The sequence below is a fragment of the Schistocerca piceifrons genome, chromosome 3 (genome assembly GCF_021461385.2).
Source record: "Schistocerca piceifrons isolate TAMUIC-IGC-003096 chromosome 3, iqSchPice1.1, whole genome shotgun sequence".
NCBI classification, from domain to species: Eukaryota; Metazoa; Arthropoda; class Insecta; order Orthoptera; family Acrididae; genus Schistocerca; species Schistocerca piceifrons.
Genome location: NC_060140.1, coordinates 520,750,532 through 520,764,390, shown reverse-complemented (window position 1 = coordinate 520,764,390; position 13,859 = coordinate 520,750,532). Strand labels below are relative to the sequence as shown.

Genomic DNA, 13,859 nt, shown 5'->3' with positions numbered 1-13,859 from the left:
AAGATTATAGTGACAGGAAATTTGAAGGGAGATTTTGTCTGTTGAAGGAAATGGTGTGATGATTGTTAAAAAAAGTAAATGATAGGTTAGGATTTCCTACTGATCGGGATAACCCTATTCCGCTGATGAACAGACTTTTGATTACATTAATTTACCTGCCCCTCTTATCTATAGGAATAATTTTCACTGCTAGATATATTGTAAGAAGAATTTTTACATACAGGAAACACAAAAATTCACCTTGTGTGTCTGTACTGTAAGTAACGGTAATAAACAGCTGTTGACACTTGACCAACTATCCAGAAATATCACACACTTTACAGCCAAGTATGCCAGTAACTAAGAAACATCAACAAAAAACATCTTTTCAGTTACCTTAAAGCAGTTGTGTGAAAGCTGGTGCTTTGAGATTATGTCTTGTTGATTTACTGTATAAAACAAATCTTTATAATATTGTGGTTACATAATAAGTCTCTTAAAGTTTCTGCATCTATAAATATTGTGTTGAAAATAAGTGAAATGAAATCGTAGTATAGTCCCTGATTTCGTAAGAGCTTTTAGAATTTCTACCAATAATGCATTCATAAAGAACCCAGGCAGCCACCAAAAAAAATTGACATTTAGGTAACAATATTCTGAAAAGGATAGCTGCTACTCACCATACAGCTTAAATACTGAGTCACAGATAGGCACAACAAAAATATTAGTCTGTCACAAAGTGAGCTTTCGGCCAACAAAAAACAAAGATGATGTGACTTACCAAACGAAACTGCTGGCAGGTCGATAGACACACAAACACAAACATACACACAAAATTCAAGCTTTCGCAACCAACCGTTGCTTCGTCAGGAAAGAGGGAAGGAGAGGGAAAGACGAAAGGATGTGGGTTTTAAGGGAGAGGGTAAGGAGTCATTCCAATCCCGGGAGCGGAAAGACTTACCTTAGGGGGAAAGGAGGACAGGTATACACTCGCACGCACACACACACACACACACACACACACACACACACACACACACACACACACTTCCATTCGCACATACACAGACACAAGCAGACACTTGTAAAGGCAAAGAGTTTGGGCAGAGATGTCAGTCGAGGCAGAAGTACAGAGGCAAAGATGTTGTTGAAAGACAGGTGAGGTATGAGCGGCGGCAAATTGAAATTAGTGGAGATTGAGGCCTGGCGGATAATGAGAAGAGAGGATATACTGAAGGGCAAGTTCCCATCTCCGGAGTACTGACAGGTTGGTGTTAGTGGGAAGTATCCAGATAACCCGGATGGTGTAACACTGTGCCAAGATGTGCTGGCCGTGCACCAAGGCATGTTTAGCCACAGGGTGATCCTCATTACCAACAAACTCTATCTGCCTGTGTCCATTCATGCGAATGGACAGTTTGTTGCTGGTCATTCCCACATAGAAAGCTTCACAGTGTAGGCAGGTCAGTTGGTAAATCACATGGGTGCTTTCACACGTGGCTCTGCCTTTGATCGTGTACACCTTCCGGGTTACAGGACTGGAGTAGGTGGTGGTGGGAGGGTGCATGGGACAGGTTTTACACGGGGGGCGGTTACAAGGGTAGGAGCCAGAGGATAGGGAAGGTGGTTTGGGGATTTCCCTCTATTTTTTATATACAGACACAAGCAGACATATCACTGCTTGTATCTGTATATGTGTGGATGGATATGTGTGTGTGTGCGAGTGTATACCTGTCCTTTTTTCCCCCTAAGGTAAGTTACAGGACTGGAGTAGGTGGTGGTGGGAGGGTGCATGGGACAGGTTTTACACGGGGGCGGTTACAAGGGTAGGAGCCAGAGGATAGGGAAGGTGGTTTGGGGATTTCCCTCTATTTTTTATATACAGACGCAAGCAGACATATGACTGCTTGTATCTGTATATGTGTGGATGGATATGTGTGTGTGTGCGAGTGTATACCTGTCCTTTTTTCCCCCTAAGGTAAGTCTTTCCGCTCCCGGGATTGGAATGACTCCTTACCCTCTCCCTTAAAACCCACATCCTTTCATCTTTCCCTCTCCTTCCCTCTTTCCTGACGAAGCAACCGTGGGTTGCGAAAGCTCGAAATTTTGTGTGTGTGTTTGTGTGTTTTTTTATTGTGCCTATCTACCAGCGCTTTCCCGTTTCGTAAGTCATGGAATCTTTGTTTTTAATATATATATAAAAACACACACACACACACACACACACACAACTCATGCACACAGGACCTCAGTCTGTGGCAGCTGAGTTAGTGCATTATAGGAGAGGCATCTGGGTGGGGGTAAGGAGGAGGTTGGGGGGGGGGGGGGTAAAGTACAGCTAGTGGGAGCATGTAGGGATGAGGTGGAGAGAGGGTAGGAAAGCTAGATGCAGTTGGGGAGCATCTCCACTCTATGGGAAGTAGCAACTATCCTTTCAATAATATCATTACATTCCATCCTGGATTTTCCATTGTTTGACATTAGTTAAGATAAACAACCAAAACAAGGCACTTGGGGCATAAGCACGCTCTTTCATGAAGTCTTATCCCATATATGAAGCCAGATGAGGAGCTGGTACTAAAGCTCTAAGCTATAACTGAACCAAACTTAATGTAGCAATTGATACATCTTCTGTTTAACATGCTATAATTCCATAATGATCAGATACTTTTATTTTCCATTTTGCCATACATGCAAACAGGCTAGTAGCAAGGTATAAACACACTTTAGCTTGTTGACAAAAGTGAGAGCATGTGACAGTGATGTCACCAGATATTGTCTAGAAAACTTAGGGGGCTGTGTGCAAATTCATATCTCTATTAACATCTTTGTCTCTCCTGGGCACCTTCCACGAAGAGTTAACCATAGTCAAAATTCACAGTTGGCTGACAATGGTTTGCTTACCTGCTATTAATGTTGGTGCAACGCAGGCATATTTTAAATGTAGATCGCTTCTAGCGATGATCACAGGAAATTCGTTATCTTGCTTTCTGACTGTGGTTGGTGCACTTGGCCATATAAGAAGGGTTTACAGATGTGGGGAAAGGTGCCCAGTTAGTGTCTTAATGTGAAGTGGTAGTTAACATGAGATATATAATGCTGAGGTGGGGATAACATTTTACTAGAGTGACTACTACTGTCATCCAGGATTCAATCTTTCAGCAGGATAGAGCCATTTTTCATTGGGGAATTTTTTAAGATAAAGTACTACATGTGAACTATAACTTGGCATTTGGTGAGTGGGAACTGTGGGGTCAGTAAATGGGCTTATATGCAGGGTGAGGTGGAATGAGGGGAGAGTGGTGGGACAAACTCCACCTCCATGTACTGTAAGCACACAGTGCAGGCAACAGAAACCTGTGTTTTGAGCTAAATCTAACTGTTGATAACTGGCTTCCTTTTTCAAACTAGAGTAGAAGGTAACTCCCACAATGGGACAACAACTGTGTCAGCACTTACTAAAAAAAAGTCACAATGAAAATATCCCAACAAAACACAGACAGTGACAGCACAGTTCAGCAATAAAGCAAATAACAGTGCAATTAACACTAATGGTATGCTGCACAGTTGGCAATGAACATCTGCAAATCACTACAGCACGAATTCTGCCGACTGCTAGTGATCAGAACTAGGGAGTCTATGTGCCAAGTTATAGTTCTCACATAGTATGTTCTGTCACCTCTGAGAGGCAGCCAAGGAAATCCTCCTTGCCCTTTTTAATCTAATTTTAGACATGGTGTATTTTTACTGCTCATAGAGGGGTCATACTTGTCTGAGTGATTATCGTAGCGTTTCTCTCAGTAGCCACCTGAGGAAAAGCTTGGACTGAATGGCAGATAGCCACCTTGTCTAGTTTGTCAAATCATTAGTTCTTTAGTTGCTTCCAATGTAAGTCAATCAGATGTCACTACAGCATTGACAACATGATGCTGATAAAGGTGACTATACAGCTGGCTTTCGTATGCAGGTATTATGTAGCAGGTATTATTCCTTGATTTTATAAAGCTCTAAAATGCCACATAGAGGCATAATATCCTCAGACAGCTCCATCATGAAGCTTCCGTGGTTATATAATTAATTTTTCCTGTCCATTGTGGCACATGGCTGTTGGGGAATTGGGCAGCCCCATTGCCAGTCTTCGTTCTGAGGCTGCTGAGCCTTCACTGTCCTTCCAGCAGCAACTCCTCATGGATTGTCGTGCATACAAATTCTTCTCTGATCCAAAGTCACTGGTGTTCCATACAGTCAAAGACCGACCCTTGGTAATTAATTTCACCAACTGTCCATGAGCAACCAAGGCATTTGGGATATGCATATAGCAAGACATTATGGCAGTTGCTGTGTTCCAAGTTTAGTTTCCCACAAAATGGTGGAGTTGACAGTCACCTTGGACACTTAGTGTTCCAGAGGTAACATAGATTTACAACAGATGAACAAAAATACTACTACTTACTTCATTTTAATTTTTTTGAAAGCAGCTTAAGGTAGTTTACACTGAGGAATCTAAGCTGGTAGATGACCTTGGTTGCTCAGTAGTTTACCCCAATTGGTCCTCAAGATATGTTTTTCGAGCATGTGGGAGTTTTGTGCTCTGATCTCAAGGGCATTGGAAGCAGATGAGATTATCAGAGACACAAAATTCTACATAATATGTTTCCCTGAATGTACTGCAAGCCATTTAGTGCATGTACTCAGCACAAAAATATTTCCACTCCATCCAGGACACCCTACTTTGCTTACATCCTCTAGGGAAGGAGATGATATTCTTCTGGGTACCTAGACATGTGGGGATTGGTGACAACGAATTGGAGATTCAGCAGCCAAGAAGGCATGCACACAACACTATAGCACAGTTTAGTGTACCCTTACATACAGTGGTCTTACTGTTGAGACTCATGACTATTTGTCATTGGGAGGAGGACTGACCAAAAGTAGGAGAAAACAGGCAATAAAGCCTTCTATTTGACATTGGCGTAAGTCCACCAACCTACTTAGGCAGAATAAAAGTTTATTAACACGCTTCCAGATGGGGCACCATCCCTAATGCCTGGATTTCTTCTGCAATATTTATAGTGCTTGTGGTATATAGATGTCAGCACCCCACATATTTATAAAATGCATAATGTCCATGATATGGCTTGGGACTTGCTCTCTGTTTTAGTTGACATCATTGTCTGAAAAATCTTACAAATTTCTGTCTAAAATGTCAAGTCACTCCCAAAATTTTAAGGTAGTATCTCTTACCCACTGTCCAAAATTTTGATTCTTTTGAGTTGAAAATGTACTGTTACCTTTTGGATATCTAAATACTCTTTTATATCCATTATGACACTTTCTCCTTCTGTATAACTTTAATTACTTTTCCATTGTTCTTGAACAAAACTGAAGGGTGCTCTTTCCTCTCATACATCATATTTACGAGGGTCATCCAAAAATTAAGTTTATATATTAAAAAAAAAAAAAAAAAAAAATCTTGGCATAAGCATCACCAGAATTGAGGTACTTGTCTTAGCTTGGAATCAACATTTTTATTCCAGTGTCATAGAATTTGCTGCCTGGGAAAGGAACCAGCATGCAGCGGTTGTCTTGAGAGAGTTCGGAGTGGAAAAATCATAAAATAATCTTGATGTAGATTTAGATTCAATATCTTAGTCAATTACTATTCTTCTGTACTTTTTAAGTAAGTTTCCCCTGAATTGTATAACTGTGAGCTTTTGCATGGGTGTTCTGAAAAGTAATGTCTCCGAACTTTTTATGTGGAAACTCTTAAAGTTTTATAAATAAAACAAATGTTATTAACATTCTACATCTTTATTCTTCATATCTCCACACTTATTTCTCAACATAGTCACTCTGGTGACAAACACATTTCTTTCAATGAGGGACTAGTTGTTGATCCATCACTGTAAAATGTTCAACTTTGTTGATGGAGCCATAACCTCACCTCCACTTGCAGCAGTTCGTCACTGTCAAAGTGAAGTCCTCAACAGTTTTCTTTAAGTTTTGGAAACAGATGTAAATTGGATGGGGCTAAGTCAGAACCGAATGGAGGGTGATTGACAACAGTGAACCCAAGGCATCGGATTGTTACAGATGTCACAGCACTCGTGAGTTGTCTGGCATTGTCATTTGAATAAATTAAATCTGCAAAACCCTTTACAAAAGATACTAAATTATATTCCATGAAATCTTCATCCATAATTTGTTCTTGGATAAACATAGTAATTAATTTAGATAGTAATCTTAACTTAAATTTGTTAGGGGATTGACATAATTAATTGTAGCACGTCTTTCATAATGGGAGACTTCTAGAGAATGTTCTGCTTCAGTATTGCAACCACTGCTGTATTGCTTTTTCTGGTAGGCTCTCCTGATTAAGCAAATTCCAACCAGAAAACCAGTTTGTGTCTGCAGTAGGAGAAAATTATTGTTGCCCTTGTACACAGTTCATCCTGTTATAATTGGCCACTATCTGCGAGTACACCACAAAAATGCATGCCAGTAGGAATTGCCCTTCTTTCTTCCCGGCCATGATATTGTCAACCAATGTGGTGTGCAGCCATAAAGTCCTGAAGGTCTACTGGTATTATCTAAGAAAAAATATTTGTAAAACTGTATCAAATAAATAACCTCATGGTAATAAGATAACATGGAAATTCTCCAAAAGTCGCTGTTGGCAATACGTTATTAGTTATGTGAGAGAAATTGGCAGTAAGAACTGAAAAACAGTATATTCTTAGCAGTAGCAAATGCTGCTAAATTCTCAGTAATAACAGAAGGCACCAACAAGTCAGTAGTGACTGCTGTGACTACTGATGATAAAATCTGCAATAGTGAAGGAGCTGCTACGTTCTCTGTAATAGCAGAAGGTATCAAGTCATCAGTTGTAGCAGATGACAGCAAGTTCTCACAAGGAACAGAAGGTAAAAGTGTTTTTTAAGTAATAACTTAATAGATTAACGTATTGGATATTACAGAGGGAATTGGCATATCATCTATCAAACTGTCATTATGAACAGTTTCACCACTACCAGAGGAGAACACACTAGTTTCTAATTCTTCTAATTGTGGTTCCATTTCATTTCCAATTATTGTAATAGTTTCTGCATTCTTAGATGTAACATATTTTAAAGTAATTTCTGTTTCTAATATTTAATCTTTGTTTATTGGAACATCCTGTACTGAACTAACATTGCTATCTAATATTCCTCCCACTACATTTAAACAATTATCTATATCATGTAGAAGTTTATCATCTGTGTTAAAGAGTCTTTTCAGTTCATGAAATGTATTGTCTGTTTAAGCAAATCCTTCTGTCTTCAATTCTGTAGTCATGTTTGAAATCACCTAACTCAGATTATTATTCATTTTGTTCATTTGTATTGAAATCTATAAAATGACCTGCTTCAATATTGTTGTGCAATCATCTGCTTAGTTTCTTTTGAAGTAATATTTTACTCTACAAGAGCTATTGCCAATCTCCTAACTAATATTACAGTAAAAAATCTTAAAAATTCATTATGTAAAACAAATAATAAATTATTTAGCTTTCTTTTGTTTGTATTTTTTGATAGTGAACTAAATTCCCTCAGCTAGATTTTTGTTCTTTTTTATTTGTGTTTATTTTTGTTATTGAACATTATTTGAAAAATTGACTTTGTAACTGTGTATTTACCTAACCATGTATCTCTATCAACTGACAAAATCAAGTTGTTATGAAATTATTCTTAAGTAATCTCATAGCAGGATCAGAGACCAGATGAAAATGTTTTATTCTTCTTTTGTAAGCCACTTCTTTTTCCTTAGTTTCTTAGTTTTCAAATCCAGGTTCTTCACATTAGGTTTATATTTCATCACAGAGTCGCCACATGAGAAGATGTTTGGTGACAGATATGTAATTAATTCACATAACAAAATTCGTCTTAGTTAATTTCATTGTGTATTTTAATTTTCAATATGAACGTCTTCCTTGCAGAATGTATTACATTCAATAGTTGTCACATGAGACACTTCTGGGTGGCAAAATCATAAAACTATCTTGATGTAGATCTAGCTTCAATATATTAGTCATTTACTATTCTTCTGTACACAGTAAATAAGTTTTCACTGTATTTTATAACCATGAACATTTATTACATGAATATACATGTGTATACAGTCCGCAGCTAGTGGTCTAGTGGGTAGTGTTGCTACCTCTGGATCATGAGGTCCTGGATTTGATTCCTAGCCAGGTTGGGGATTTTCTCTGCCTGGGGACTGGGTGTTTGCCTTGTCCTCATCATTTTATCATCATTCATGAAAGTGGCTAGATTGGACTGTGTGCAGATTGCGAATGTGTACAGGTGCTGATGACCACACAGTTGAGTGCCCCACAAACCAATGTTCACCATCATATATTTTCAGTATGGAAACTTTCTTAGCAGTAAAATGATTTGCAGATTTTTTCCATAAGTCTTCACAGTTGTGTTGTTGGATCACATATTCATAGATGAATCTTGATGTTACCTACTGGGAGGGCCCCCTTAAGCAATCCGTGCAGTGTTGGAAGCTCTATGATGAACTTGTTGTGATGCAAAGGTGGCTGCTGGCAAACTCTATCCACCACATTCTACATGAGGTGTATTTGAAACAATAATACAACACAAACAAATATTTGTACTAATATGTAATATTATTCACAAAAATATGAGATACAAGTGCTTCTTGTTTGAACTATAAATAACATAACATTAATTTACGACATGCTTACTCCTTTGTCAACGATGAGGGTACGGAAAACTCTACACCTCTGATTCTTAAGGGAAACCCAAAATTTAATTTTGCAAAAGTTCTGTAGCCTCACAGTCTTCAGGTCTTCATCATTCTAAAAATGCTGACTAGAGTGCAGAAATTTCTTGTGATACAAGAATAAATGGAAATCTCTGGGAGTAAGATGAGGACTGTACAGTGGATGACCAAACATCACCCAGCTGAACTCTTTCAGACCAGTTGTTGTGTACTAAGCTGTAATTATGTTGGTGATCATTCTCACAGATCGGCAAAACACAAACACTAAGCACACCATGTCTCTTGTTTTGAGTGACCCATCACAGTTTCTCCAGTGTTTGACAGTAATGGTCAACTTTCACTATTTCACCTCTGGGCAGAAAGTTAGTGAACCTTCCTGCCCCACAAAACTGTGCACATCACTTTCTGCATTAACACAGTCTGCTTGAAATTCTTCTTGACACCAATAAATTGACTGCTGCTCGGTTTCCGGGCTAAAGTGAGTGACCTATGGCTCATCGCCCACAGGGAACTCATCACAGTCACCCTTATACTGCTGCATAAATGTCAGTGCTGCTTCTAATCCACCTGACACCTACTTTCTAGAACAGCAGGTGTTTAGTGACAAATTTCATGCAATGAGGTTTGTGAAACCTGCAGAAAATGGTTGCTGAGGTTGAACGACAGCTCTCCACAACGAGCAGCTGCTTCAGCTCTGCTAGGTCGTTGTTGATAAATGATGCTCACCTATTGTGCTCTTCTGTAGGGCACTTTGATAACAATTGGAAAAATTCCTACACTAACAACACACCATCTGTTTGCTCTTGACTTTTGGCTCATTCGCTTGTCACAGCTGACAGTAAATTTTGATCGGTGCAGTGTTTTGTGCACTAATAAACTTTTTAACGGGCCAAATGTAGCAGTTGATGTGATTAAGAATAAGAGCTGCCATTTTCAGCCACTGCTGAGGTACTACTGACAATGGATTTTTACATCATAGGCTGCACTATATTTCTAACTAAGTATGTTTACTTTTAAAAACATGGGGTAACATAATTTCTGGATGCCACTTGTGCGACGGGTATTCAGAAAGTAGGGAACATTTTCATCAGAACTGCTAGGTGCATGCCAATCGTGTATATTTTGGTATGTGCATTCTTGGCAGCTCAGTCAGCATCCATCCATGACAGTGGGAACACCTTTGCGCATCTGGTTTTTTCGATATTCAAATTTGAAATGTGTGCTGCAATCGAAAATCCCGCCAGTTGTGAGGTGCTGTTTGTGATATGGTTTTTGTTGGCAAAAAACCTAAAACCTGTAGTAATTTATTGTGAACTGTGTCAAGTGTACAGAAACAACATAATGAGTGAATGTTCCGTCCGGAAATGGTGCATTCAGTTTAAAAATGGCTGAACCAACATTAATGATGAAGAGAAGAGTGGACGCCCGAGCTTTGTGACGGACGATCTTGTCGCTAATGTTGTTGAAATGATTTTTGAAAACTGTCGATTCACAATAACGGAGCTTTCACTTTCTTTTTCACAAGTTTCATGGACTTTGTTGTTCGAAATTGTCACTCAAAACCTAGGCTACCACAAATTTTGTGCACAATGGGAGCCTAAAATGCTTACAGAGCACCATAAAGAACAGTGAATGGGGGCAATGTTGACATTTCTGGAGGCCTACCACAAATGTGGTAGTTCATTACTGGATCTAATTATAACTGGCGACAAGACTTGGGTGAAACATGCCAATTGCGAGACAAAATTACAATCCATGGAGTGGGGGCACGCAAAGTCCCCCCAAAAACCAAGAAAATGTTTGCAAACCTTGTCAGCAAGGAAGTTGATGGTGACAGTGTTTTGGGATAGGCATGGTGTGCTTCTTATTGATTTTCTCGAATGTGCAGCAACCATAAACTCTGCCTAGTACTGTCAAACTTTGCACAACCTTAGAAGAGCACTTCAAGACAAACACCGAGGGAAGCTGACGTCTTGCACGACATTGCCTGACCTCACACAGCAACTGCACTAAAGAACTCCTTAATTCATTCAAATGGGAAATTTTCCCTCATCTGCCCTACAGCCCCGATGTTGCACCAAGCAACTTCCACTTGTTTCCTAAGATGAATTACTGGCTTGCAATGCATTGCTTTGATAACAATGCGGAACTCCAGGCGGGCGTGACCCACTGGCTGAAGTCTCAGGCAGCAGAATTTTATGACAAATGTCTTCATCGCAATGATAAGCACCTGAATGTGGAAAAGTAGTATGTCAGTTGCACTTTCAGATGTGTATAATAAAATGTATTTCTTGAATTTATTTATTTATTCCTTACTTTCTGAATAGCCCTCGTATTTCACATTTGTGTGTATCTTTATCTGTTACCACTAGCTAAGGAGAAATTATCTCTGTTTCTGTTAGGTCTGGATATTGGATGAATTAGCTGTGTAACAATTCATACTGTTTCAAGTGTCCAGTTGGTAAGAATTCATATTCACACATCTTACAACGATTTTTATTTAGAATCAATACTCCTGTTACATACCCTCACCCCACCTTTTTATTTTACCATGGAGATAAAGAAAAGAAGATACAGATTCTAAAATGAATGAAAACATCCCATATGCACTACTTTCACATCTCATACACACTACTTTTATCATCACCTCCTCCCTTTGTCTTCTCCTGATACGTTTTTACTTAAAAAATTACAAAAGGACTGTGAGAATTAAACTGTCAGCAGCAGTGCTGAAATATTATGTGTCAACTGCATTCCTTAAAATAAGTATGAAATACGAAGTCCAATGTGTGTATTTAAACAGCTACAAGGCATTTAAAATAAATACTATTTCAATGTTCAAATCTCTAATGTAAAACAGATTATGAAGATGTAGATGTTGCGTTATGGTCTCAAAACTAAAAGCTTCTAGGATACAAGAAAAGCATTTTGAAAGTGAACATTGAATGTTGGACATTGCTCATGAAAGGTTTTCATCTTCTCAGATTCTCCGGTACAATGATCTCCATAAGGCTGCTGTTGCTGTTGTGTTTTTAAGTTACGATTTACTTATCCCATGTAGTATATTGTGTGCACCCACAATTTTACTCTCTTCCCATAGTTTCTTTTCCTGTGTCCTACGTCATAAGAAATTATTGATTGTTTTATGTTAATTTAGTAAGAAAATATCTGTTGATGTTGAGAGAGAATTTTTAAAATGAGGCCCTGAATGAATTATGCATTTCTTTCAGTTGTAACAAGAAACTTTATGAAAACACAAATGTGTTTTGCTTAATAGAAGACCAGGTTACATCTCTGGGACATGCTGAAGAACAGTCTCCAGTGATGCTAGTTTGGGGACTCGTAAATGCACTTTGTAATCCAGATGTGCATTTGTTAGAATCTTACCAGCTACTTTCTGAGCTAGCTGTAAGATTAGGTGTATTTCAGTACTTGAAAAAATGCATTGAAAGTGAAATATTTCAGGTTAGTGAATATTCCCATCACATTCTATAAAAAATTAATATAAGACAGGAATTGAGCTTCTTTACAGTACTGTAAAATGGGTACTGTCACAGAACTAATTTTTATTAGAATATAGTACATTATTTTATTATATTATTTAATCTTATCTTGGGTTGTAATGGTAGTAGTTAAATGCAATGACACTGACCTCGAAATTGCCTTATGCTTACCATAATCTCTCTGCTGTCCTTTATCACTCTCTGCCATGGGTGCTGCCAGATGTACATTTAATACTAGATTAACTTCTTATTAGGGGTTTTGTAGAGAGTTTGTAACGTTCTCCACTCTCGGGCGTACGTTAACTCTTTAAAGCCTGTACTATGATAAGTTGACGGGCTTCACCTTGTAAGAAAGGATTTTAGTACATATGTTGACCGCGTGTACCTGAATGGAAGCAAAATCGGACTTATACCCAGTCAGTAACACAATGATACGTCAAGCAAGTATAAAGTGCAACTACACGTTAGGACGGACAAGAAACATACCCTGCAGATGTTACCAATTGTTAATAATACGGTCGCCAGCCTAATTAGGCATTAAGTGAGTTTTTCCTTGTACAAGTGGATGTACGTACAAGCATAACCACACGTAGTAATACTGTATTATATGGTGAATTTTAGAACCAGAAAAATCTACTGAACTAAGATTTTCCCTTTCTGTACTAATTTGAACAAGCTATAAATACACAACATTACACTACAATGATTACTACGAACTGCGTTTTGTCTATTGATCCGACTGAAATCGGACATAGGTCACCCTAGAAATAGCACTTTTGACACACACACATACAATGGCAATTTTAATAATGGTAAAACACTGATAAATTTAGGTTTTATATTGACTTTAACTTTGCTGGTCAAATCAGTTCAGTCACTTCAGAATTTAAATGAATAGAAAAGAAAAGTGTGAAAGAAGGGTGGGGGGGGGGGGGGGGGGACCCTGAAACTGTTATGATCACAGTGTTGAAACCATTAACTATTGGAAACATAAATTACTCAAGATTTACAGAATATGAATCATTATTCTTATTGTCCAATTACTTCCTCATTTAACTACCCTTAATTTTGTATCAAATTAGTTAAGCTTCCTTACTGAGACAATTCCAAAATTATCTTAGTACTCTGTCAGACCTTTGCTCTTTACTCATATTTTCATTAACAATAAAGCTCATTAAGATTCATTCTAGCATAAATAGGTCTGCAGTTAATTCTTATTAACATAAACTTTAAATCTTCATTTCGGGACACTCGGATTGCACAACATGTGAAAAGGACTCTGTCTAGGTTAGTGATTAGGATAATTCATTGATAGAACAAATTTGGTAAAAGTTAAGTTATTATTGAACTGGCAGGAACAAAATTAACACTGGTCCACACGAATACAATTCTAAAGATTCAACTTGTGCGAGTCGATGCGGCGGTTGGCGGGCGGCGAGGCGCGCAGCACACATACAATCACAGCTATGGCTTTTGCTGTATCGGCACTTTGCTTCTTCTTAGCGTCGCCCTCATTCTCAATCCAGTGCCATTAGAATATAGCCATGCTGTATAGTCGTCGGAAGCGGCACATCCAAGGCTCAATGAAAC

The 13,859-nt window shown here is 38.4% G+C and overlaps 1 protein-coding gene across 1 annotated transcript in view; it reads left to right on the top strand.

Moving 5' to 3' along the window:
- LOC124787979 (nucleoporin Nup188) overlaps positions 1 to 13,859 on the top strand; it is a 264,531-nt gene that overhangs the window by 70,842 nt on the left and 179,830 nt on the right. Inside the window, exon 6 of the mRNA XM_047254995.1 lies at positions 11,997 to 12,231. Coding sequence (XP_047110951.1) covers positions 11,997 to 12,231 — 235 coding nt within the window. The remainder of the gene's footprint in view (positions 1 to 11,996; positions 12,232 to 13,859) is intronic.